This window comes from Drosophila eugracilis, unplaced genomic scaffold (genome assembly GCF_018153835.1).
Source record: "Drosophila eugracilis isolate 14026-0451.02 unplaced genomic scaffold, ASM1815383v1 contig_996, whole genome shotgun sequence".
Taxonomy (NCBI): Eukaryota; Metazoa; Arthropoda; class Insecta; order Diptera; family Drosophilidae; genus Drosophila; species Drosophila eugracilis.
In genome coordinates, this window is record NW_024573917.1 from 90,833 (window position 1) to 116,761 (window position 25,929).

The following is a 25,929-nucleotide window of genomic DNA, read 5'->3' on the forward strand; positions in this document are numbered from 1 at the left end:
TGTTTGGACGAAGAAATAGTGAGTCGCCGTTCGTTAAAATCTATTTGGCAATTTTTCATTATTAATTTTTACAAAGATACTTAGATTTAAGTTGATGCTTTTGATTGTGCCACTTATTGGCTTTGAATATCTGTTGGGTTCTGGCGGTTTTCCGAGTTACCTTGAGTAACTCGGACATTGCCTCTATTCCCATTGTTTTGGTTGGCACATCGGCCTCTTCCTTGGTTGTCACCTCGGTTATTTCCTCGGGAATTACCTCTTGTATTGTTATTACCATTATTACGGTCATAATCATTATAATTATTTCTGTTATTATAATTATTACCGTTGCCTCTACCTCGATATGAACCTCGTTGGTTTTGACTTCTCTGGTAGAGTACAGTGCTTGGACTACCAGTCATTTTAGCCCAATGGTTTATATACTTTGAAATGGCTTCATCCGCTGTTTTGAATGAACCTGCCTCAAGTATATTCTTAAGTTTGCCGTTCTCGCAATTGTCTGTCATGACATGTAATGCTTCTTCAGTGCTAAGTTCTTCAGCATACTTTGAAGAATAGCCGTTATTAATATACGCGTTTTCAAGTAAAAGGCGTAGTTTATTGATTTCATCAGTAAACTGAGTGACTGTTTTGCCTTTCTGGTGTACTGATGCCATTTTGGCTTTTAACAGTTGAACGGTATCACCGACTACTGTGTCTTGCAGTTTTATGTCAGTTATTGTTGTTTCGTCTTTTACTCTATTTCTGATTGCGCCCGGTAATTTGGACTTTACAATCTTGAGTGCAAGATCTGCAAATTCGCTACGTCTTTATGATTATATATAAATATTCGAGCTTCATTAAAGCAGTCGACTAAGATTATTGCATGTCTGTCTACTGTGTCTTTATGAGTTTGTCTATTCTGCGTTAAGCATTTGTATGCTTTTTCAAATTTGACTTTTATATTAAGGATTCGTTCAGGGAGTTCTGACCATTCCATAATATGAATATGAGCAAGCTGTTTATATTGCGAGGTTTAATACTTGAATACCTCGTAGTTAATTTCTTCTGATTTCTCGTTAGATACTGTCATAATTTCTATGCCAGGTATTAACATCAATAATTGAGCCTTTTCTTTATTAGATAGGCCAATAAAAGGGGAGAAATCTAGATCATATGTTCTCATATACATGTTTTCGAAATTACATATATACGTGGGACAATATGATACAATAAAATTAACTCTTTGAGCTAGGTCCGGTTCTGTTATCAAGACCTTTTTTTTAAATTTCTCTTTGTTAAGTTACTCATAGCCTTTTGTAAATTTGGCAGTTAATCAACTTTCATAATATTTTGTTAATGTACTTGTATTCTAATTCACTAATCGACACGGGAGTGTCTGTAACTATGGCCGTGAATCCCTTAAAAACTCCGGCTCATATGTCAAAATGCTGTCTATTAAAACTGTATGCTTGACTGCATGTTGTTAGAATATTATTTTTTAAATTTTGATCTTATATATATATATAATTTTTTTGTGTTTATATATGATTTTTCTTTATTATTATTCATGCTTCATTTTTCAAATTTCAAATCTTATCCAAGTCATTTGCTTAGCTTTGATAACGCTTATTGATACATCTGTTGTGATACTTATACAAATTATACAACAAATGTACCAGAACTATAATGAATATTATTATTACTAGTAAAGTGAGGACTTTCAGCATCTTGTACTTCGACTTTATTAATGACATTTTTGAATTTTGTTCAATTATTTCTTCTGATTTACTTATTTTATTTGTCAAGGTTTCTTAAAATTGTGTTTTTTTCTTATAAAAAAATAATTCAATTTTCATATATCATATTTTCTATCAATAGTATAGTTTACAAATTTGAGAGTTATTTTTCTCTTTGCCTACCTAATGTTTTCGAATGGCTTTACAGGCCAAACGTTTTGCCGGTCGACTCAATTGTCGTCAGGCATTACAAATATTTAATAATAATGTTAAAATTACTGTTGGGCACTCTTTAGTGCTGTCGGTCAGTTCACCCTTGGTGTTTCCAATCGTTGGTACGAGGGGCGGCCTGCCTCTCAATCTTCTTCTCGCTCCAACGTTGTCACATGGGGCGGTCTGCCTCTCGTGATTAATTATTTATTGTTGCTTTTTGAAACATCTATTGCTTTGCCTGGCATGTGCCCATCAATACGGGCTGAAGAATGGTCCTTCACAGTCCGGTGGGCATTGGCGTTTGGCGATGTGTTTTGTTGTTAATTTGAGTTTTTATATTGTCTGAGGGACAGGGGGAGGGGGAGTTTACATGTTAATTTTTCTGCAGTTTCCCAGGGTAGTGGGTTTGCGGACTTATATAAGAGTCTAACGATCTCAGACTTTCTCTGTCTGATCCGCTCTTTAATGCCACTGCGTCGTTTGGTTTTGTTGGTGATAGTGGAGCACATACCCCTGTACTCACTCAGTTACAAAAGTTTTTACAGTTTTCCGCCAGTTTGTTTCCAGCTTCCTGTCCCGCCATCCCAATTGTCTTCGAGAAGTTATTGGAAAGAGTTATTGGAGAGAGAGATCCGCTTTAGGTCCTGGTCTTACTAGACCCACGTCACGGTCACCATGTTGTAACTTGAAGGTATTTCCATGTTATGTTGTAAGTTGAAGGTGTTTCCAAGTTATGTTGTAAGTTGAAGGTGTTTCCAAGTTATGTTGTAGACATCAATAATGGAATACTTCAAGTTATGTTTTAAGAAATGAATAGACTTGCACGTGAGTGCAGTTTGAGTGTAGGTTTTATAATGTTCTTTTATTTTAAGTCAAAATGTTCTCTTACCCTAAGTACATAAGTTCAACGCGCACTGCGCTGCCGGTAGAGCCGGCAGCGGCGCGGCTGCATTATATATTTCTTATATGTATATGCTTATGCTTAGGTGACAATGGACATGCATGCTTGTCTTACGTAAATACTTTAGAGTGAGAGAGAGTATTATGCACTTATGCATAGGGCACTGGCGGTCAGCGTGCATATGCTGACTTAGCCGAATTCACAAGTGGCCGATCATATTATGCGCTCACTTGAGTTTGTTTTGTTTATTGAAATTTGTTGTGGCTGCACAAAGTGTACACTCGATAAAAGTGGTAATCACAGTGTACACTCGATATGTATGGCATATGTGCATATTACAATACCCTCTTGTAAATATTGCTGTGTTCGGGATATACTTTTCATTAGGCCATCTCGTTTATTTCTTAGCGATTTCCTTTGTGACCATTGTTTGTTTGAACTTCTTTTGAAATCAAAAAGCTTAAAAACTTTTATTTGATAATAATTAAAAATAAAAATATACGAGTAGTATGACGAACGTAAGGAATTAGAGGAGTTGTAGAATACTTTCAATGAAATTTTAAATATAACTAATAATTTATTTATTAACTTCTTTGACACCACTACGCCGCATTCACAAATTGTATGCAATGCAAACACTAACCGATAAATTCACAAATTCATGTTTATTTATATATATAGTGCACATATGTAAATGGCGTTCCGCGTTAGATAGCGACGTATGTGTTCTCTCGCTTACCGAAATCGAATGCTTCTGTCCTCTTCCCGCTCTCGTTCTCGCGATCCCATGCATCGACCCAAAGTGCGAGAGCGATCAGCTGATCGCTTCCCGCTTCCAGCTTCCAGCACACTTGGAAAAACAATAAACTTAACAGCATGAATACCAAAACCTCAGCGATAAACAACAACAAAGCTAACGCTTTCACTACTTCAGTAATCGAAAACGAAAAGGGAAAGAGAGAGAGAGTCGAATCAACTGGCAGCTCTATCGGGGCAAGAGTTCTTAAATGTGTTTGAATTCGGCTGGCAGATCTCTCTTTTAAATATGATGACACTAGCGGAAAATGACCGATATCTAAATGCAATGAATATACAAGCGAGATGCAAAGTCTCAAAAAAATAGCGCCAAGGTTTCGGAAAATAGCAGACCAGGCAAATTTGTCACGTGATATTCTTTGAACAAGAGGTTAGTAAGGGATACACTAAAGAAATCGAATTTTTCGGCCTTGAATTTAAGCCCTGAATTGATGCTAACTACACCAATTTGAAGAATTATTTTGTACTAGTTGGGCTAAGGGAAGTTAAGTTAAAACATCCAAAGCGATTCTCTTTTTCTATACACGTTACTTATAGACTAATAGGGTATATTAGATTCGTTGAAAAGTATGTAACAGGTAGAAGGAAGCGTTTCCGACCCTATAAAGTATATGTTGGGCCAAGCAGCCAAAGCAAAGACGGATGAGCAGCGGCGGGTTTATCAGCAGTTTCTAGTTCGTTTTGATGATAATTTGGTTTGATGTGAACTCGTAATAAAAATTTGGAAATGGAACTGCCCTGGTTTATTTAATCTACAGCAATTAAAAACTCTTAGTTGTTCAACATTTTGGTGATCCCGACGTGATCACAGCGCGATTTGAATATTGTAATCAGTTAAAAAGTGCCACGGAAACTTGTTGTTTTTGTTGTAATAACCCACTTACATTAATTACATCATGGAGTCTGGAGCTGACGCCGCTGGATCTGCTGCTGCAAGCAGGGGGAGGATGCTGCGGAGGTGAGTAGAGGTGACCTATCAAGAAATAGAGGCCCTTCATCAAACGGTCAAGGCAGCGATGCGGACCGAAGGCTCAACCATTATGACCCTCAATCCAATGGAGAAGCGTCTGCGTGACTGATTCACCACGCTTCAGGAGGAATTGGACGAGCGAAATTATAGCGACATCGGAATTTATTTACATTGGAAATTTTCTCTTTGGACAGTACCAGTGGTGCTTATATTTCACCCACTCTATACAGCCCTGCTTCCTCATTGCCCCCGTTGCCAATGCCAACATTCAGCGGTGGCTAGGCCGAGTAGCCGGATTTCTGCGCCCAGTTTAAAATGACGATTGACGACCATCCTCACTTGACCAAGATGGAGAAGTTCAGGTGGCTCATTTCATGTCTGTCACCCTTGGAGACTGTAAGAGCGCTGAGATTACTGACGCTAACTATGATGTTGCCCTTGTTCTTTTGCTAAACCGTTTAGAAATCGACGGTTAATATTCCAGCTCACATCAACGAAACCCTGCAGATAAGGTTAGTCGAGTTGGGATCTGTTGCAACACTTCGGGAGTTATCCGACCGATTCAATGGTCATATGCGGGTCTCATTCTGGAACGGCGGACGAAATTTAAGGACTCTGGAACATATTGTTGGAGAAAGCAAGTTGAGTAACTGATAGTGACGTCACTGCCCATGGGACGCCTTATAACCTAAATTTCTTCATAAATAGCGAAATAATATTCAGATATAAAAAACTTTGGTAAATCATAAATATTAACGAAAATATGTTGTACAAGGTCAAGTAGCGGTTTGTGGGCGTCAGAGTGGGCCTTGCCGGATAAAAACTAGGGGCAAGTTGAAGTGGCATCTTTTAAATACGCATTCTTAAGCACAACTTTTTAGCTCTTATAGTCCTGAGATTTTTGGTTTTTCGGCTTTTGTGGGCGTTAGAGTATGCGTGGCTTAATAAAAAACAATTTGCATTAGGGTATCATAAAAACCTACATGTTTAATCCGAACTACCTATCACTTATAGTTACCGAGATATCAACTATTCAAGAAAATGTGGGCGCGGCCGGATAATGGTACCACCATAAGATAAGCTAGCATCTAGGGATTACTGATACTAATTTTCAACTTTCTAGCTCTAATAGTTCCAGAGATTTCAGCTATTTTAGTTTTTCTTGATTTGTGTGGGTTAAGCAGGCCATCCACAGCCGAGCATGTTCGCGAGCATGTTGTGCTCGCCGAAATTTTTCTTGTTGATGGTAGTGTTCGTCGTCAAATTTCGTGTTCGCGAACATACTCGCATTAAATTGAAATCATTCTAGTTTTTCCATGTTCGCAACAACATGCTCGCCAATGGATGGCAACGTTGGCACGAACATCATTTGTGAGATCGTTTCCTAGAGAGAAGATGTGTTTGCGCAGCGCAAAATGAGCCAAAAATTTCTGCAAGAATTTATATTTTGTCTGCAAAATGAGCCTGCTGTGTGGAATGCAAAATGCGAGGCATATAAAAATAAAAATTTGCGCAATAAAGCGTGGGAAGTGCTATTAAAAGCTTCGTATGCGCTGCCGTCGTCCGCTGACATGTTGACTGCTTGAAAATTTGCCGACATATGATGTTCGCGAGCATGTTGGCACTAATTGGTGGCAAATGAAATTCAAGTTCGCGAGCATGTTCGCCAACATGCTCGCTTGTGGATGGCATGCTTTAAAGTGGGCGTGGCATGGTGCTGATATAAGCTTGCTCAGCATAGGGACCTCAAGAGTTTTCATGCCTAATCTCAACTTTGTATGTCTTATAGATCCTGAGATCATACAGACAATCCGACGGACGGCCGAACATGGCTCAATCGACTTCGCTATTAATCCTGATCAAGAACATATATACTTTATAGGGTCTGGAACGCTTCATTCTATCTGTTACATACTATTCAACGAATCGGCGAGTAACCGGTATAAAAAGCAACGAATATATACGCGGGATGCAAAGTCCCAAGAAAATATCTTCGAAGCTTAGAATATAGCAAAAATGTCGCGTGATTTTCTTTGAATAAAGGTTAGAAAAACGAAATAAATCATTTTTTCCTGTCTTGAAATTGACGCCTAAATTGGTGCTCACTACGATATGTTAGGGAAGTAAGAAACAAGTTGGGTCCACGATGAAATTAATTTATACACCCAAAGCGATTCACCTTTTTTTTTAATATTTATGGACAGGTATAATATATATATAATATAATTTGTTAGTACATGCAATCTTTATTTGTATTAACTTGTTTTCTAGAATGCTCACTATCTACTGATATTACCCGAATGCAAAAAGTTGAAAGAAGGGCCGAAATGATTTAGAAAAACGACACAGATTAACTTTTAACTTTAAACATTCTATACCTGACTCCACGACGGACTCAATTTGAGTCAGAAGGGTGTGCATTTGCTCAAATATAAGGATGGAATTCCCGATGACACGACGCAAATGAAACTTTACGGAGCGAACAGTTGATTCCTATATGATTCATATATTGTTCAGCTGTGGCCGAGAAGCCGGCGCTGCCGAAGTGTACATTAATTCTTATATACTATACATAGAAACTTATACATAACAATACAAAGTGAAATAAAAAAATGTCCATCCCAAAATATGTAACACAAGGTCAAACGAACACATACCCTGTAATACTACGGACGCCACAGCTATTCGCGGTTTATGGGCGTTAGAGTGGGCGTGGCACAACACTCTAACTCTTATAGTTCCCGAGATTTTTGCATTTATGGTTTTCCGGGCTTAGTGGTCGTTAGGGTGGGCCTGGCTAAATTGGAAGATACCTATTCGCATTGGGGGCATCATGAAAACCTACATCCTTTATCCAAACTTTCGATCTCTTATAGTTCCGAGTTATCAGCTTTTCTACAAACCGAGTTTCAAGCTTGATGGGCGTAAGAGTGAGTGTGGCCGGATAAGATGCGATGCCACTATAAGATGCGATGGCATCTGAACTTACTTACTTACTTACTTAATCCCAATGAAGGAAAACAACTTGATCAAAACTCTTAAGCACGGTGGCAAGAATAAGGGGTTGGGTAGCTGCAGGTGGAGTGGGTCGAATTGTCTTTATGGTATAAAGCACAAGAAAATATAATTTGCTTTGCTCCCAACTCGCTAAGAGCACGGCATAGCATTTTCTGCTATTGCTATAGCTCCGAGCAGAGCAGATCCCATAATTTTTCATTGTTCTGCAATGGCTTTTCTCCGGCTCTCGTCAAAAAGGCTGATGGAAAGTACTTAATAAGTACGACACGATATACGTGTTTAAAAGCATTTTTAGGTTATAAACAAACATAAAAACATTAAAGCAAACATTTATACAAACATATGTTTATAATTTTCTTTTTACGTATTAAAAAAAACTGAGCCTTTTTAAATAAATTTGAAACGAATAACTGTAACAATAAAACTTTAACAGTAACAATTAGTCATTTTTGTTGAACTATATCAAACAATATGTAAATTAATAATTCAAATATTTTTTCTTGTGCAAAAATAGATTTGTTGTTATACAGAATGAATTTTACTTTGAAAAAGTAAAGATTTCTCTCCCGTTTTTATTACCGAATAAATCTTCCTATTTGAGTAAAATTTGTGAAAAGGAAAACCAGAGCATCTGTCTGTTATAGTTTAAACAAACTGTTTTCATTTAAAATAAGATTATGTATATTCTCATTCAGCAATTTCTACAGCTTGTTAAAATACTTCATGAGCTATTTATAGACCATTCCGATTGGAAAAATATACCATTTCAGCACCAGTGTAATTTATCTTGTTAGTGAAAATTCAACGCAGCGCGATTAATACCGAAGCAATTGCAATGAAGTTTTCCTGTTTTTTTGCTACGTTTTTAAACTGGCTTATATGTACTATTCAAGCTCAACAATTAAATTTCATTGAAATTCAACATCTGGCTAAAACACAACGTTTTCTACATTATTCTAGAGCACAGCAAATACCATATGAATTTTATAAGACCATTGAAAAATCCGATGGCAGTAAACAAAATCTGCAGCATAAGTTATCCCATTTCCTGGAGAAATTACAAAAAAATTTGACCTTGTCGGCTGTCTTGAGCGATTCCGAAAATACTTTGACAGGAGCGGCAAACTATATTTTAAGGCTTAAAGAATTGTCTTTTTTTTTTTTTGACGCTTCAGACACTTTTAAACAATTTTCTACTGATAGTAAAATATTTTATGAAATATCAAAAAATACGAGTTATGAATTATTGTTAAAGCTGCGGCAAGTCCCAACAGCTCAACCAACAGTTGTTAAAGTGTGGCTTACAAATTATTTTGCGGAAATGGAATACTTTCAAGTTTTTTTTTCAGAAATTATAGACGAAGCTATGGACTTTAGCACAGAAACCCTAAAAGCGATTCAACAAATATTTTTATACTATGCTGAAATTCAAAGTAATCTTTTAGAAAATTGGAAATTGAAGTTTAATTTGGAATGCCGCAAACTCTATGTTGACTTTTTACAACATCATTCTGCCCAGCTCTTTAAATGTGCTGCTGAGAATAATCTTAATATGGTTTATGATGTATATTCTGTAACAAAGTTAAATGTTAAATATATTATGAAAGAGCTTGAGTTTCGTGTCCAACTTCTTTTCAATTGTTTTATGTATAGAAGCTTTGCAATAAGACGCAAATTCCTTAAAAATGTGGAGAAAGATCTAAAAAATGTATTTAACAAAATTACCGAATTAGAAATGTATTTGGATGTGAGAACTAAAAATGGCAGTTATTCAGCATTAAAATTTCGGCAAGAAACCACAATTTATGACACGATAAAATCGGAAACGACCATTAAGGACTGTCTTCCAATTGGCTTTCCACATAGCCAAATGTCAGCTAAACTTAAAGAGTGCTTTTATGATTTTTAATCAATATTTATGTAAAGCTTAGATTAATAACTGTTTCAACGAATAATAAACAACAATTTACTTACAATAAATGTGCCATGGAACAAAAGAACTTATTTTATTTTTAATAGTTATATTTCTTAATTTATACATTTCATTAAAATATAAATCTTTTTCTTAAAAGTTACAATATATATTAATAATATTCTTTTGTTAAGAAAATATATTCGAAACATATGATTCGAAAGCTACTAAACGTGTTGAATTTTACTAAATCGCTATCTAAAACTGAGTTAACCTGGAAAATTATAGTTTTTAATAAATACTGTTCATTTTCGAACCAGAAGAAACGCTATAGCCGAGTGCCGCGACTATAAAGTACCCGTTACTGCTTTACACAATTTTAAAATATTAATTTTGCTAGTGGAAATACACAAAGCGCCCCCTTTTGTAAATTGCATATTGAGTAACTGATAGTGACGTAACTGCCCATGGGAGTCCTTATAATCTACATTTCTTAACAGATACCGAAATAATGTTCCGATTTAAAATATCTTTAGTAAATTGACAAGGTCAGACGAAGATATTCATCATTGTATTATAGACGATACAATTAAGGAAAACCCCAAGCTATCGGCTCCAAAATAAAGCTCCAGAGCTCGAGAACGATATGGGCAAGAAGTGTATTCCTGATACGGTGAGTCTTGTGCTGCGCGATATTAATTTCAAGGCTGGAGAAGCACGGAAGAAGCCATTTATTAGTAAGAAAAATATTGCTGCTCAGCTGAAGTTTACAAAGAAGCACATATTTTTTCCGATTTTGTTCTGGGATGACGTTATATTTGCTAAAGAGTCAAAACATAACATTTTTGGTTCAGATGGACCTGGATGGCACCTCAAATCAACGGACAAACATAGCGGTGGTCTCGTCATGGTTTTGGCCTGAATGGCAGCCTCTAGCGTGTGCACCCTCATTTTCATTGATTAGATCATGGATGCCAAAATGTACCTTAACATTTTACAGGAAAACCTACTGCAAACTGCTGAAAACCAGATTTTACCAGGTCAACGATCCGCAGCATTGAGCAGGAAAAGTGTAGTCCTGGCTCATCAGGAGCTGCCCTCATGTGGATATAACCAGTACAGTTTGTAGATTTAATAGTGATCGAAAATTTATGGGAAATATTGGACATCTCTGTAAGAAAGAGGGAGATTTCGAGCAAAAACGATTGGAATACTGTTCCTATGGAAGAATGTTAGTTTCTTCCATGAATAATTGTCTCTAAGCTGTCCTTAACCAGAAAATATGACATACAAAATATTATGTGTTAAATTACAAATAATAATTTAAGTTGAATCTACTGCACGAAATAAGCTGCGGCTTGAAAAATGGCTGAATTTTTTGATTTTATACATAAGTTTTTGTTTTTGTGATTATGAAAATCGATTTTGTTTAATAAAATAAATGTTAAAATTCCCTGTTAGCAGAAATAGCGGCTCCAACTTTTTTTTGGTAGCTGCACGAAATATCCGATTCACTGTACATGTACGTTTTCGAGATAATAAAAGTAGCGAAGACTAAAAAACTTTGAGAAAAGCACACTGAAGCTTGCTGCGAATAACAGTTCAAGAAAGATTCTCGAATTACCGTTGAATTCAGAAATGGAAGTCAAGAATGAGAAGTGTACAAATAATTTTAGTGCGTAAAAAATTCCTATTTTGTATTTTTAAGGAAATTATCGAGTATTTAAGCTAAAACTTGTTAACTTTATCCTTAAGATATGTATATAAACCAGCCAGGGCTTCATTTTATTGGCCTTGAATTAGTGTCCTGATATATGTAACTTAAAAGTTCCTCAATGCCCATTTTTTATCGACAATATGACGCCGACCCAGGACCGACTCAGCAGATCTTGACTTAGAAAAGCGGTACAACCCAGCAAGGAATTGGAAGATCGTTTTTGAATTTATCAGCTTGACGAGTCTTTTTTGAGTCGTTGAAATGATTAATAAAAAGATTCTTTTTACGCGCGACTAGAAAAAGACTCGAAAATGAGTCGTAGATGATCTTCAAATACGGTATTTAGAATAGCAAAAACAAAATTGTAAAGCAATCGAAAATTAATCATCTAGATGATTGAAATGAGATTATTTTTTGCTTTGCATTAACAATTGGTGAGAACTTGTAGCTTAACCGCGCTCTCTCTCTTGGTTTTCTGTTCTATGCTTTATCTCGTTTATCTTATTCAAATGGTACTTTTAACAAAATTTGAAGTGGTTGGTGCAATGTTCTGCATTTTTAAACTCCGTTTTAGTAACTTTGTGAGCTCAGTGAGATTAGGTAAAGTAAATAGAATATATTGGCCAAAAATATTAGAAAATTGGCAAAAAACAAGCCAAACAATTATTACAGCAATTTGTAAGTATTGTATATATGAATCAATTTTAATTTCTTAATTTAATTTGACTTAATTTTCAGAAACAATTTATGGTGAAGAAGGACCATCTCAATTTTTGAGAGCAGCTATTCGAAAAGTATTTTCTGACGAATTGGCTACAAATTATAGTTGTTTCTTATGTATGTATAGTTTCTTATAACAATAATAAACCGTAAAAAAATATTTCTATTGGTGAAAAAAGTTAATATTTTTCTCCTTCTAGATATTTGCCACATAAAATTCAAATGCACGGATAAGGACATGGAAATGGTTTTTCAAAAATTTTTCGAAAAGAAAGCGCGTGAATTAGTTTAGTTGCTTTAATATACATTTATATAATAAATAAAAAATTTAAGAACAAAATATTATTGAATATTTCACTTATTTTCGATTCTTATACGACTCGAAAAAGACTCCCTTCTGCGAGGAAAATGAGTCGAAAACGAGCGAATTTCGATTTAAATATGACTCAAAAAAAACCCGCTGTTTGCGAGGAAAATGAGTCGAAAGCGACTCTTCCTGAGCTGTCGAATATGACTCTTTAGGAAGAGTCGCAGCTAGGGTCCCATATTTTTCGATCAGAAGACGAGCGCACTTATGCTTATTTTGCTCTTCTAGGAGAGCCGAAAATGACTCAAATTCAATCGAAAATTTCATAAAGTGCTTGCTGGGAGCATTCATAAAAATCAATGTACGTATGTACATAAATACAAACATACATATGTACTTCTGGGAGAGACTCTTGCCCATAGGCTCGGAGTTCAGTCCACAATTTGAAATTTAAGACGATCGACGTTTTTATTCCATCCGTTTTCATAAAATTAATATAAAGTGGATCCAAGCTTATTTCGTGCAAGAAAAAATCGAATTTTTAATTTGATACTGCTACTAAATCAGCAGAGATATCAACAAAATTTAAACGCAGTAATGTTAAGAATGTCGCATATTATTAAAATAATACAAACATAATAACAAAAGTTTTTACTAATTTAAAAAACAAAAGAATTTTTCATACAAAAACTAAAAAATAGGGCAATTCCGACGCACAAGCTTATTTCGTGCAAGCACTTTAACGGTTAATAACTCTAAACTAGGACATTTAAATCCATTTTTTTTTCTTAATACTAGTAAAAATATATTAACAAAAGCATATTTATAAGTTTTCGAGGCTGGGGGCACCCAAAAATTACGGATTTACGAGGATTTTCAAACTATGGCGCCACGAATAATAGTCAATAGTTATTGAGCAAAGCGAATTAGTGCTTAAACATTTTAAGGATGGAAAAACCCAGGAAATGGTTACCTCAAGCTCTAGTACAAACCCATACATAACCCAAACGCTTTTTTGCGAAAATTGGGTGGCAGATAAGGCCCGTGAAGCTCCGAACACAATTTTTAATGACCAGGAGGAGAAAAGTGAGGAAAACCGCAAGCTGTGCACCAAATTTTCTTTCAAAATAGTTAAATATTTATTGGCATCCATGATTCCGTCAATAAAAACCAAATTTCCGACGCCGGACAGAGTCATTCATGCCCAAACTATAGCATGACCACCGCCGTGCTTAGCCGCTGCTTTTTTGTTTTTTGAATGTATTTTGAATGTCCGAAAAGTGAGGGAAACCCCAAGCTGTGCACCAAATTTTCTTTCAAAATAGTTAAATATTTATTGGCATCCATGATTCAGTCAATAAAAACCAAATTTCCGACGCCGGACAGAGTCATTCATGCCCAAACTATAGCATGACCACCGCCGTGCTTAGCCGCTGCTTTTTTGTTTTTTGAATGTAGCTCTGTATTGGGACGCCGCCAAACATATTTCCTCCCATGGTACCCAAATATATTACATTAGGATTCGTCCACAAACATAACGTCGTTCCAGACCAAAATCGGACTAGTTTCAAGTTCCTTGGCGAATTTGACGCGTGCCAACTTATTTTTAGCACTAACGAAGGTCTTATTTCTAGAAACTCGACCATTTAAGTGTGGTGGTTATGCTAAGTGCTCCGAACTGTACCTAGGCAATATTTTTTGCCAAATTCGTTCTCAATCTCCTACGTCTCTCCTCGTGGTCATTAAAAATTGTGTTTGGAGCATCACGGCCCTTATCTGCCACCCGATTTTCGCAAAAAAGAGTTTGGGTTATGTATGGGTTTCTACTAGGGCTTGAGGCAACCATTTCCTGGGTTTTCCCATCCTTAAAATTTTTAAGGACTAATTCGCTTTGCTCAATAACTATTGACTATTATTCGTGGCGCCATAGTTTGAAAATCCTCGTAAATCCGTAATTTTTGGGTGCCCCCAGCCTCGAAAACTTATAAATATGCTTTTGTTAATATATTTTTACTAGTATTAAGAAAAAAAAATGGATTTAAAAGTCCTAGTTTAGAGTTATTAGCCGTTAAAGTGCTTGCACGAAATAAGCTTGTGCGTCGGAATTGCCCTATTTTTTAGTTTTTGTATGAAAAATTCTTTTGTTTTTTAAATTAGTAAAAACTTTTGTTATTATTTTAATAATATGCGACATTCTTAACATTACTGCGTTTAAATTTTGTTGATATCTCTGCTGGTTTAGTAGCAGTATCAAATATAAAATTCGATTTTTTCTTGCACGAAATAAGCTTGGATCCACTGTAATTAAAAACCACCAAAGGGTAGAATCTTACCGTTATTTAATATAACTGACGCACACTGTAATTTCATCAAATTGAATACACTAACAATAAATTCCATTATATATAAAGAATTACAAGCCATTAATGTTAAATCATTTATACATTACTTGCTAATACTAAATTACTTAACATTAATTTGCTGTTTCACAAGCGTCCACCCAGTCATTGTAAACATCAATAGGTTCAGAAAGGAAGTTAATCCCAGTCTGAAAATCTTCCAGGCACACTCTACAAGTTATTTTAGCAGTGTTCCTGCCCTTATCCCTATAATATGATAAATATTTATAGTTTATAAATTCAATTCATTTTCAAGGAACCTGTTATGATTTTTATTGTATACGCATGTATATATATGTACATATGTACATATGTATCCGATTAAAATATGTACGTTCATTTTGCGATAAGTACATTAAAAACCAAAACAGGCCAGAGTATGTACATCTTAACTTCACACGACTTCTCATGGTTGCAGAATGGACAATTAAATTGTTGATCAAGTGGCTCAATGTTTTTTCTTTTCGGCGGTGGTTTTCTTTTCGACTTTCTTCTTCCCATTTTAATACATAAAAAGAATTAGCGATATCTTATTAAAATATGCACTGATAAAAATTAATATGTCAAGGTAACAATACAATTTTATTTTCAAACCTATACTGCTTTTCTACTGATATAACATATCATTTTCGTCCGCCTTCAAAAGTCAAAAGGTTAAAACAAAACTTCGTACTTGCAAATGGTAATCTCAGTTCAGCTGTGCCCGCAACGTAAGCCTTTACATAAACGCAAAATTTTCGAATACTGCCTTTAACGTAATATTTCAAATGCACAGAATAGACGAATGTTAGATTTGATATGCAGCATTTACACTTTGGATGCATCTTTAAGTATTTATACAAGTACATATGTGGCATACCAAAATTTAAACCTTTTAAGTCGTTTTGTACCAATGCACGATTATTATTCGCGTTACTCCTAGAGTGAAAGGGTATCTTAAGCTATGTCCGTCTGACCGTCCGTCTGACGGTCTGTCCGTAGTAACGTGATATCTAAGGAACTATAAGAGATACAAAGTTGAAGTTAGCAGGCAGATTCTTGAGGTCCCTACGCAGCAAGTTTATTTCAGCATCCTGCCACGCCGATTCCAAAGCCGACCAATCACGAAAATCACGAAAAACTAAAATACTAAACTACTAGAGCTGGAAAGTTGTGATTAAGTATATATAATTTTGATATTCCAGCGCGTCTTAAGGTGGGTACACTCTTACGCCCTCCAACCTCAAAAGCCTGGCTTCACTTTTTGTAGAAACGACGAGATCACGTTACCTAAGTGGGAAAGAAAGTTGGGACTAATAATCTCATTTTAAAAGAGTGTCAAAAAACTACATACTTCTTCCCAACTAAATATTTCGTATAGTTACCGAGATATTAGCCTTTCTACAAAAGCGAAAACAGTCTTTTGAGCTTGTTTGGCGTAAGAGTGGTCATGGTCAGATCACGGTACCTCCTTATGATGTGCTGGCATTTCATGATTATACATACTTAATCCCAAATCTAGTTGTAATAGTTCCTGCGATTTCAGCGATTTCAGTTTTTCGTTATTTGTGGACGTAAGAGTAGGCGTTGGAGGATGATAAAAAAAACTTGCGCTGCTTAGGAACCTCAAGACGGACAGACGGAGACAGATTAAGAATATAGGATCGGATACGCTTTTTTCTTCTTGTTACATACTTTTCTACGAATCTAATATAACCTTTTACTCTTTGAGGACGGGTATAAATATAAACTTAATTTTACACAATATTGACACTGTCAAGGAACAGTTTACACGCTCGAGCTTTTCGATTCTGTTTTGCTCTTTGTATCATACAGCTACGGATATATAACTTGATTGAAAATCGGGTGAGAGTAGGGTTACACGCCATCTCGTCGGCCATATAATGGCACCTTCAAGACCCTCTCTCTCCTCGTGGATGCCCTGCTGAACCATAATTTGAACATACCATATTAAGGAGAGTGCATAGCCTCGTGGACTGCGAATAGGTGCTTATCGAAACTGGGTGAGGTTAGGCTGCGCCGTGGCGATTGCGAATGGAAAAGGCATGTTATTTTTTAGCACATTATAATATAATACGTATACGTATTCACAAAGAAAATTGTTACACCAGCGTATCTCTCATTACATTCTACTCTTCTTCTACTCCCTACAAACTCTTCTACTATGCTTACGTAACAAGAAACCCATAAGCCCGTAGACTCTGCGACGTTGTAGTGGGTCTCAGACATGGATCTTATGCCCATCAGCGTTTGATTCAGTTGATTGATCTGTCAGCAATTGCTCACGGCTGCCCTCAGAGCCCTGGGCTAGCAGGTTGATTGATGGATTTGTTATAAAATCTTAGGCTAGGGTAGGGAGCTTGCTTCCCATAAATCCGAAATCTACCATGTTCACTCAAAATTTTTATTCTGCGATATGACTATTAAAGTGCTACCAGAGGCTCGTGGCCTCGGGGCGGCTTCGCTCTCTCAAGTCACATTTACGGTACCACATTTCGACCTAACACATCCTAATGCTAACCATCCTTTCCCGGAAAGCCTACTGCCAGATCTCCATGCTGAGACTGGCTTAGCTAAACTACGGAGACGGATCTCAATGCTTCAATCGCTCGCCCTTGCGAGGATTCTTCCTAATCCTAGCTTTGACATACCTCGGATCAAGCTTGGCATCCCACCGAGAAATTAATCTGCCTGAAGTTTCTACGGAAGATCTCTTGCCTTTCCTGGAGCCTCACATTTTTAAACCGTACACTATAATGCCGTTAATTCTTTTCAGTCTGCTTCCTTCTGAGCCTGGGCTTGAACTACCTCCAATGAATCTTTCCGAGACAGCCGGATGGCTCTATCCTCCATTAGTTCTGGCGTCCTAATAAATTTGTAAGATCCTCCAGATCCCACAAACCAGCATTGAGAAATACAAACTTTGTATAGTGATCCAGCAACTATGTTTTTCATAGTGTTCTCCAGTAAGATTTATACACTTTTGCATGCGTTCAAACCAATTGTCGAAGCACTTTTTTCACTCCGACTGAGGCACCTCCAAAACATGTTTTTTTAACTGTTTAACAGCACCTTCTGGAGATGAAAATCTTTGCCCACGCATTTTTCCATTGATGCGCGTGAAATAAAATAAGTCATTAGGTGCCAAGTCAGTGATGTACGGCGGGTGACCCATCAATTCCACGTTTTGGGCGGTCTGATCTGATGTGTGAGAGCTCGCGTTGGTATGGTGCGGAATGATCTGTATTTTTTTTGTTAGTTTTTCGAATTTCTCCGTGGACTTCAAGCAAACAAATTGTGATGTTCCATTCAGAACTGACCGTCCGACTTTGCGCAATCGGAACAGGCGCCGCATGAACATATTTGCCGAAGAAACAGGCGACCATTTTCTTCGAAGTGCTTCTTTCACGAACAACTTTCGTTGGATTTGGCTCGCCTTTAAAGACCCACACGGTCGATTGCTGTTTTTATTCGACCTCTTAAGCAAGATCCATGATTCGTGAAGTCATTTAAAAACGAATTGACCCCTTGGGCCTCTGCGGTAAATGTGCTAGCCAGTCCCGACTCCAAGCCTTCCAGAAATGGTGTACCCTTGATTGCAAAAGCAAAGTGCCCTGCAATGAACTTGGGCTGCGGACGTTTTTTCTTGGCTACGTTTTGTTGAAATTCCTTTGCCTGGTTCAAATCGTTCTACCAGCATTATGACACACCGGCAATTGTGTTTTGGCTGCAGTTTTGACTTTCTTTAGTGTGGAGGTCTCTTCCATGATGGTCTTCTTCTGTATGGGCACCTCTTTCATTTTTGCCTTCATGGCTTGCACATGGGATTCCTCTGAGCCTTCGCAAAGTTCACCGCTTGGTGCAATATGTGCAATATCTAGCTTCTTGATACTGATCATGGTGCGTGCTGCCCACCTCCGGCACTTTAGTTGTGCCTGCCAGACTGGAGAGGAGCAAAGCGGAAACCTTGGGACCTCCCTTCAGGGTGCAGATCCAATCATTGGTAGTTGCATCGATGTCCTTGAACATCACGTCGATTTGATCTGCATCCGAGTATTTGGAAATGGGTGCAGAGGTTTTTTGAAGCGCTGTCTTAATCTTTGCCACTTCGTTGCTGGGAACCTTCGCCTTGTTGTATTCGCGTGATCGGTAGCGTGTTTCTTACCTTGTCCAAATCCTCCGCCCCCCTGAACGCGCTCCGTAATTCATCATCTTGTTCCACCAGCTTCTTCAGGTAAATCCTTATTTTTCTCGATTGCGAATCTTTTCTTAATATAAATAAAAATACAATTATAATAATAATAAGCGATAGAAGTAATAATAATACAATAAGAAGACATAGTAAATTCTTGTCTCACACAACTTGTCTACTTACTCCGTTATGCAAATCAGAATCCACCCCAAGACGAAGCGAAATCCAAGACCGTCTCCAAAGTTCAAAAAACTGTCGTCGTTGCGCGATTCGCAAAGAAAACGTCTAGAAAGGTCCAGAAACTTCCGTAGTTGCGCCTATGTTAAGCCGTTCTCTTTTTTTCCACGATTTGCGGAGCCGACCTAACGGCGCCCATTTACACAGAATTAAGAATTTTCAATTATCTTTGCAATTGCAGATTGTACTCGAAATAACAAGAGGTCATAGTAAGAGGTTGTTTCTAGTTCTTGGAGCTTTTGTAGAACTGCGGCTTTGTTGTTAAACTCTTGTCTTGGCATTCGGCGTGGTTTTGTTGCGGAGTTAATTTGGTTTGATTTGAACTCCTAATCATAAATTAGAAATTGAACTGCCCCGATGTATTTATGCTAAAGCATCTAAAAACTCTTAGTTTCTCAACATTTTGGTGACCCCGACGTGATCACAGTGCGTTTTTGAGTATGGCGATCACTTAAAAAGTGCCATGAATACTTGTTGTTTTTGTTTTAATAACCGTGCACTTACATAAATTGCGTAATGGAGTCTGGAGCTTACGCCACTGGATCTGCTGCTGCAAGCAGGGAGATGATGCTGCGGAGACGAGCAGAAGTGACATGTAAAGAAATGGAGGCCCTGCATCAGAAGGTCAAGGCTGCGATGCGGATCGAGGACTCTACCATTATGACCCTGGAACCAATGGAGAAGCGTCTGCGTGACCGATTTGCCACGCTTCAGGAAGAATTGGAGGAGCTTAATTATAGTGCAATCGGAAGTCATTTGTAATGAAAATTCTCTCAGTTGGCCACGGACGTGCACGTCGATATCCAGGTGGAAGTTGCCAAGCGTTTCAGTACAGTTGCTGCCCACTCTACGCTATTGGATGGAACCAGTGGTGCTGGTATTTCACCCGCTAAATACACGCCTGCTCCCTCATTGCGCCCGTTGCCGATTCCAACATTCAGCGGTGGCTATGCCAAGTGGTCGGATTTCTGCGCCCTGTTTAAGAAGACGATTGACAGCCTTCCTCTTTTGACCAAGATGAAGAAGCACCGGTGGCTGATTTCATGTCTGCGGGAGTCACCCTTGGAAAGTGTAAGAGCGTTGAAGATTACTAGCGCGAATTATGATGTTGCCCTTGTTCTTTTGCCAACCGTTTCTGTAATCGACGATTAATATTTCAGGCTCACATCAACGAGAGTCTGCAGCTAAGGGTAGTCAAGCCGGGATCCATCCAACACTTCAGGAGTTATCCGACCGATTCCGGGACGACGGACGAGATTCAAGGATGCCTCCTCATCCAGATTAACTTTCAAAAGTATTTACCGTACTTTTGAGACTGTGGATTTGGGCTTAGCTTCGCATCTGCCAGCGGATCAAGTGAGGCGACGTAGGCCATTGAATAATCGTTCGTGCATGCTCATTAATGCACCGCCTGCTCCATGTGCCCTGTGCGGTGTCCTGTCGCATGCTGTTCCTTCTTGCCCAAGGTTCCACGTTTGTCATTTGAGGAAGGACACGATTAAGTCTGGTGTCTTGTTCTTTGCTTCATTTGCCTCAAGTCTGGACACTTAGCCCTTGGATCCTCCCGCTGCTCAACCTGTAATCGCCATCATTATGCCCTGTTACACCCTTATGTGAATCCTGCCAATGACGCTCGTGTTGCGACCTCTCGGGTTCGCCAGCTAACGCGTGATCAGTGATGTCTCCAACTGGAAGGTTCCTGCTAATGTGGTTCTGGCATATCCGAACTTCCACACAGCGCAGAGTGTGGATTTGCTGATTGGAGCTAGCCTGTTTTTTGATCTGCTTTCAGTTGGGCAAATCAAACTAGGAGACGGTCTGCCACTTGTGCAGAATACGCGCTTGGGATGGGTAGTTTCTGGAGATGGTTGCACCCTAGGCAAACCTCGTGTGGCCGCTTCATCAGCGGTCTCCTGCTTCTTGAGCTCCACCTGCCAATCTTGCGCGGCTGAGGAGGTTGAACTGCAGAACCTGAACTATCGTCTGGTTACCTATATTGACCGTGTTCGTAACTTGGAGACAGAGAATTCCCGCCTGAGCATCGAGGTGCAGACCATCAGGGACACGGTCACCCGCGAGACGACCAATCTCAAGAACACGTTCGAGGCTAAGTTGCTGGAGACGCGACCGCCGCGAGGCCTGCACGCACATCCAACTCTACGCACAAGTCTATCGGAGAGTTGCGCTCGACTCGTGTTCGAATTGATGGTTTAAATTCCAATACTCACGATTTTAAGCTCGTACGTGAATTGGAGCAGAAACTAGATAACACTCGCGAGCGTCATGGTCATGGTGGCTCCGCTCGAGAAGGAGCTTATTCGACTGCGTGAAGAGATGACCCATCAATGTATTATTTACAAAATGAGAATTAAATTTAACTTATATGGCATTCTTCCAAATTTCATCAACTTTCTCTGTTTCATGAATTTCCTCATATGTATTTGGAATAACTTTAAAAAAAATTTGGTCGTTAAAAAAGACATTTTTCTAAAAATCTAAAAATGACAGTTTTGGTTTATCCTTAATCCTCTCACTGCATCTAAATTTTTTGATTTTCATAGTTTTTTATTTCTATACTAGCTTCAACTTCTGGATTGGTATTCTCGGGATAAGTTGAATTTTTATTTAGGTTTTCACTTGACTTGGAATTTATAGATTCACTTTATTCCTGCAATTTAAAATGCTACTCTTCATTCTCTTCAATTTGATAATCATCATATCCGTTAAAATCAGCATGTTTTAGCGCAGAGTTTTTAATTGAGATTTAAGAATTTTTACGAATCTTATTCACTATTACATAAATGTGATAAATTTTTCGATATCTCATTCTACAATTTATAACCAATTCTTTATCGATATCTCGTCACATTTCCTTTTTCGCATTATATAATCATGAGATTCTAGCGAATCTTATGGTGTTACCATTATCCGGCCACGCGTTCTCTTACGTCCACCAAGCTGGAAAGACGCTGATATCTCGGTAACTATAAGTGATAAAAAGTTGGGATTACATATGTAGTTTCTAATGACGCCCCAAATGTGCATTGTTTTTACACCATCTAACCACCCCACGCTAACGCCAAAAAATGCGGAAAACTGTGGCGTCTATAATATTGTTATGAAAAAGAATCTGTTCAAAAATTTAAAGGTGTTAAAAAATCAATTATTAAACCACAGGAAACGCTATAGTCGAGTGCCGCGACTATAAGATACCCGTTACTGTTTTACACAATTTTCAAATATTCATTTTGCTAGTGGAAATCCACAAGGCGCCACCTATTGTCAAAGAAAGAATGTTGAGTAACTGATAGTGACGTCACAAACCATGAGATCATTTCTTCATAAATAGCGAAAAAGGTTCCGATTAAAAAAATCTTTGGTAAATCGATAAATATTAACAGAAATAAGTTATACAAGGCCAAACGAAGACATTCATGATAATATTAAAGACGTCTCAGTTTTCCGCGGTATGTGGGCGTAGGGGTGGGCGTGGGGAGATGAAAACCCGTGTCGTTTGGTTCGGGCGTTAGAGTGGGCGTGGCTTTATCGAAAAACAATTCGCATTCGGAGCTTCATAAAAACATACATGCTTAATCCGAACTTTCTATCACTTATAGTTACCGATATATCCCCTTTTCTAAAATATGTGAAAACCGTCAATAACCTCTAATAGTTTCTGAGATTTTAGGTTTTCGAGATTTGTGGGCGTTAGAGTGGGCGTGACAGGATGTTGTAATAAACTTGCGCTGCGTAGGGACCTCAAGAATCGTCATGCTTAATCTCAACTTTCTATCTCTTATAGTTCCTGAGATCTCAACCCCCTATCCGTTATATGGGAATATTGAAATGTATTGGATTGAAACGTCTTAAGGGGTTGAGTTTTCTCAAAACACACTGTCAATTTCTATATATGTAAGAAATGTGCAAAGAGGGTCGGATAATTATCACGATATAATAAAATTGTCAAGTGTATAGTCTATGTTTCAAGTAGTTTATTCAAATTTAAGATTTTTTAGATTTCAATACTTCAACACAAAGGGACTCAGAGGAAATAGTTTGCAATCCAGTCTTTGTTTTTCCCCCAGCCCCAATCCATTATCTGTCGTCTTAGGATTTCTCTCACCACCCCGCAGGAATATTTAGTGAGTATGGATTTTGGCACAGAAATCACAAACCCATAAATTATAGTTTTTAAAATGAGTGCACATGCTTAAAGAAGTAATAAAATGTGACGATTGTGTCATGATTAGTTTTCCGACCCCCCTATCCGTTATTTAAGAATATTTCTGACCCTAATTAGGAGGATTGGGAACGTCTTAATGGGTTGAATTTTCTCAAAACATACTGTCAATTTCTATAAATGTAAGTAAGTGTGCGTGTGAATGACTTAGTGGAAACCCCAGATGTGTATGGAAACATGACATGGAGACCCGCTAAGGAAGATCCATGCTCGTACCGTAATATTCCATTCCAACACATAGATAAAAAGGATACAAGAGGTTGTGGTTTTGCGTATTGTCATTGTTTCCCAGCACTAACTAATTTCATCCCTAATAAAAGGTCACTTCACACGCATGCATCTGATTTGTAAACATCTTGTAAGAGCATGTTACGGCACCCGTTACGTAATCGCTGAATGAGGTCTCCAACTGGAAGGTTCCTGCTAATGTGGTTCTGGCATATCCGAACTTCCACACAGCGCAGAGTGTGGATTTGCTGATTGGAGCTAGCCTGTTTTTTGATCTGCTTTCAGTTGGGCAAATCAAACTAGGAGACGGTCTGCCACTTGTGCAGAATACGCGCTTGGGATGGGTAGTTTCTGGAGATGGTTGCACCCTAGGCAAACCTCGTGTGGCCGCTTCATCAGCGGTCTCCTGCTTCTTGAGCTCCACCTGCCAATCTTGCGCGGCTGAGGAGGTTGAACTGCAGAACCTGAACTATCGTCTGGTTACCTATATTGACCGTGTTCGTAACTTGGAGACAGAGAATTCCCGCCTGAGCATCGAGGTGCAGACCATCAGGGACACGGTCACCCGCGAGACGACCAATCTCAAGAACACGTTCGAGGCTAAGTTGCTGGAGACGCGACCGCCGCGAGGCCTGCACGCACATCCAACTCTACGCACAAGTCTATCGGAGAGTTGCGCTCGACTCGTGTTCGAATTGATGGTTTAAATTCCAATACTCACGATTTTAAGCTCGTACGTGAATTGGAGCAGAAACTAGATAACACTCGCGAGCGTCATGGTCATGGTGGCTCCGCTCGAGAAGGAGCTTATTCGACTGCGTGAAGAGATGACCCATCAATGTATTATTTACAAAATGAGAATTAAATTTAACTTATATGGCATTCTTCCAAATTTCATCAACTTTCTCTGTTTCATGAATTTCCTCATATGTATTTGGAATAACTTTAAAAAAAATTTGGTCGTTAAAAAGACATTTTTCTAAAAATCTAAAAATGACAGTTTTGGTTTATCCTTAATCCTCTCACTGCATCTAAATTTTTTGATTTTCATAGTTTTTTATTTCTATACTAGCTTCAACTTCTGGATTGGTATTCTCGGGATAAGTTGAATTTTTATTTAGGTTTTCACTTGACTTGGAATTTATAGATTCACTTTATTCCTGCAATTTAAAATGCTACTCTTCATTCTCTTCAATTTGATAATCATCATATCCGTTAAAATCAGCATGTTTTAGCGCAGAGTTTTTAATTGAGATTTAAGAATTTTTACGAATCTTATTCACTATTACATAAATGTGATAAATTTTTTCGATATCTCATTCTACAATTTATAACCAATTCTTTATCGATATCTCGTCACATTTCCTTTTTCGCATTATATAATCATGAGATTCTAGCGAATCTTATGGTGTTACCATTATCCGGCCACGCGTTCTCTTACGTCCACCAAGCTGGAAAGACGCTGATATCTCGGTAACTATAAGTGATAAAAAGTTGGGATTACATATGTAGTTTCTAATGACGCCCCAAATGTGCATTGTTTTTACACCATCTAACCACCCCACGCTAACGCCAAAAAAATGCGGAAAACTGTGGCGTCTATAATATTGTTATGAAAAAGAATCTGTTCAAAAATTTAAAGGTGTTAAAAAATCAATTATTAAACCACAGGAAACGCTATAGTCGAGTGCCGCGACTATAAGATACCCGTTACTGTTTTACACAATTTTCAAATATTCATTTTGCTAGTGGAAATCCACAAGGCGCCACCTATTGTCAAAGAAAGAATGTTGAGTAACTGATAGTGACGTCACAAACCATGAGATCATTTCTTCATAAATAGCGAAAAAGGTTCCGATTAAAAAAATCTTTGGTAAATCGATAAATATTAACAGAAATAAGTTATACAAGGCCAAACGAAGACATTCATGATAATATTAAAGACGTCTCAGTTTTCCGCGGTATGTGGGCGTAGGGGTGGGCGTGGGGAGATGAAAACCCGTGTCGTTTGGTTCGGGCGTTAGAGTGGGCGTGGCTTTATCGAAAAACAATTCGCATTCGGAGCTTCATAAAAACATACATGCTTAATCCGAACTTTCTATCACTTATAGTTACCGATATATCCCCTTTTCTAAAATATGTGAAAACCGTCAATAACCTCTAATAGTTTCTGAGATTTTAGGTTTTCGAGATTTGTGGGCGTTAGAGTGGGCGTGACAGGATGTTGTAATAAACTTGCGCTGCGTAGGGACCTCAAGAATCGTCATGCTTAATCTCAACTTTCTATCTCTTATAGTTCCTGAGATCTCAACCCCCTATCCGTTATATGGGAATATTGAAA

At 38.0% G+C, this 25,929-nt stretch overlaps 2 protein-coding genes and 1 long non-coding RNA gene across 3 annotated transcripts; 1 reads left to right on the top strand and 2 right to left on the bottom strand.

Annotated features, from left to right (window-relative positions):
- Positions 1 to 1,700: 1,700 nt before the first annotated feature.
- On the bottom strand, positions 1,701 to 4,232 carry LOC108105567. Its single transcript, XR_001772363.1, has 2 exons — positions 2,455 to 4,232; positions 1,701 to 2,273 (listed from the first exon to the last, which is right to left on the bottom strand). It is a non-coding gene; the product is annotated as an uncharacterized LOC108105567 (long non-coding RNA).
- Positions 4,233 to 8,176: 3,944 nt separating this feature from the next.
- Positions 8,177 to 9,616, top strand: LOC108105569. Its single transcript, XM_017212214.2, has one exon. The coding sequence runs from the start codon at positions 8,472 to 8,474 to the stop codon at positions 9,543 to 9,545; it is 1,074 nt and encodes a 357-aa protein (XP_017067703.2). The 5' UTR covers positions 8,177 to 8,471; the 3' UTR covers positions 9,546 to 9,616.
- Positions 9,617 to 14,614: 4,998 nt separating this feature from the next.
- LOC108105568 (transcription elongation factor 1 homolog) lies at positions 14,615 to 15,369 on the bottom strand. The gene is made up of 3 exons (XM_017212213.2): positions 15,286 to 15,369; positions 15,077 to 15,220; positions 14,615 to 14,898 (listed from the first exon to the last, which is right to left on the bottom strand). The coding sequence occupies exons 2-3, from the start codon at positions 15,190 to 15,192 to the stop codon at positions 14,766 to 14,768; spliced, it is 249 nt and encodes an 82-aa protein (XP_017067702.1). The 5' UTR covers positions 15,193 to 15,220; positions 15,286 to 15,369; the 3' UTR covers positions 14,615 to 14,765.
- Between the last annotated feature and the right edge of the window lie 10,560 nt (positions 15,370 to 25,929).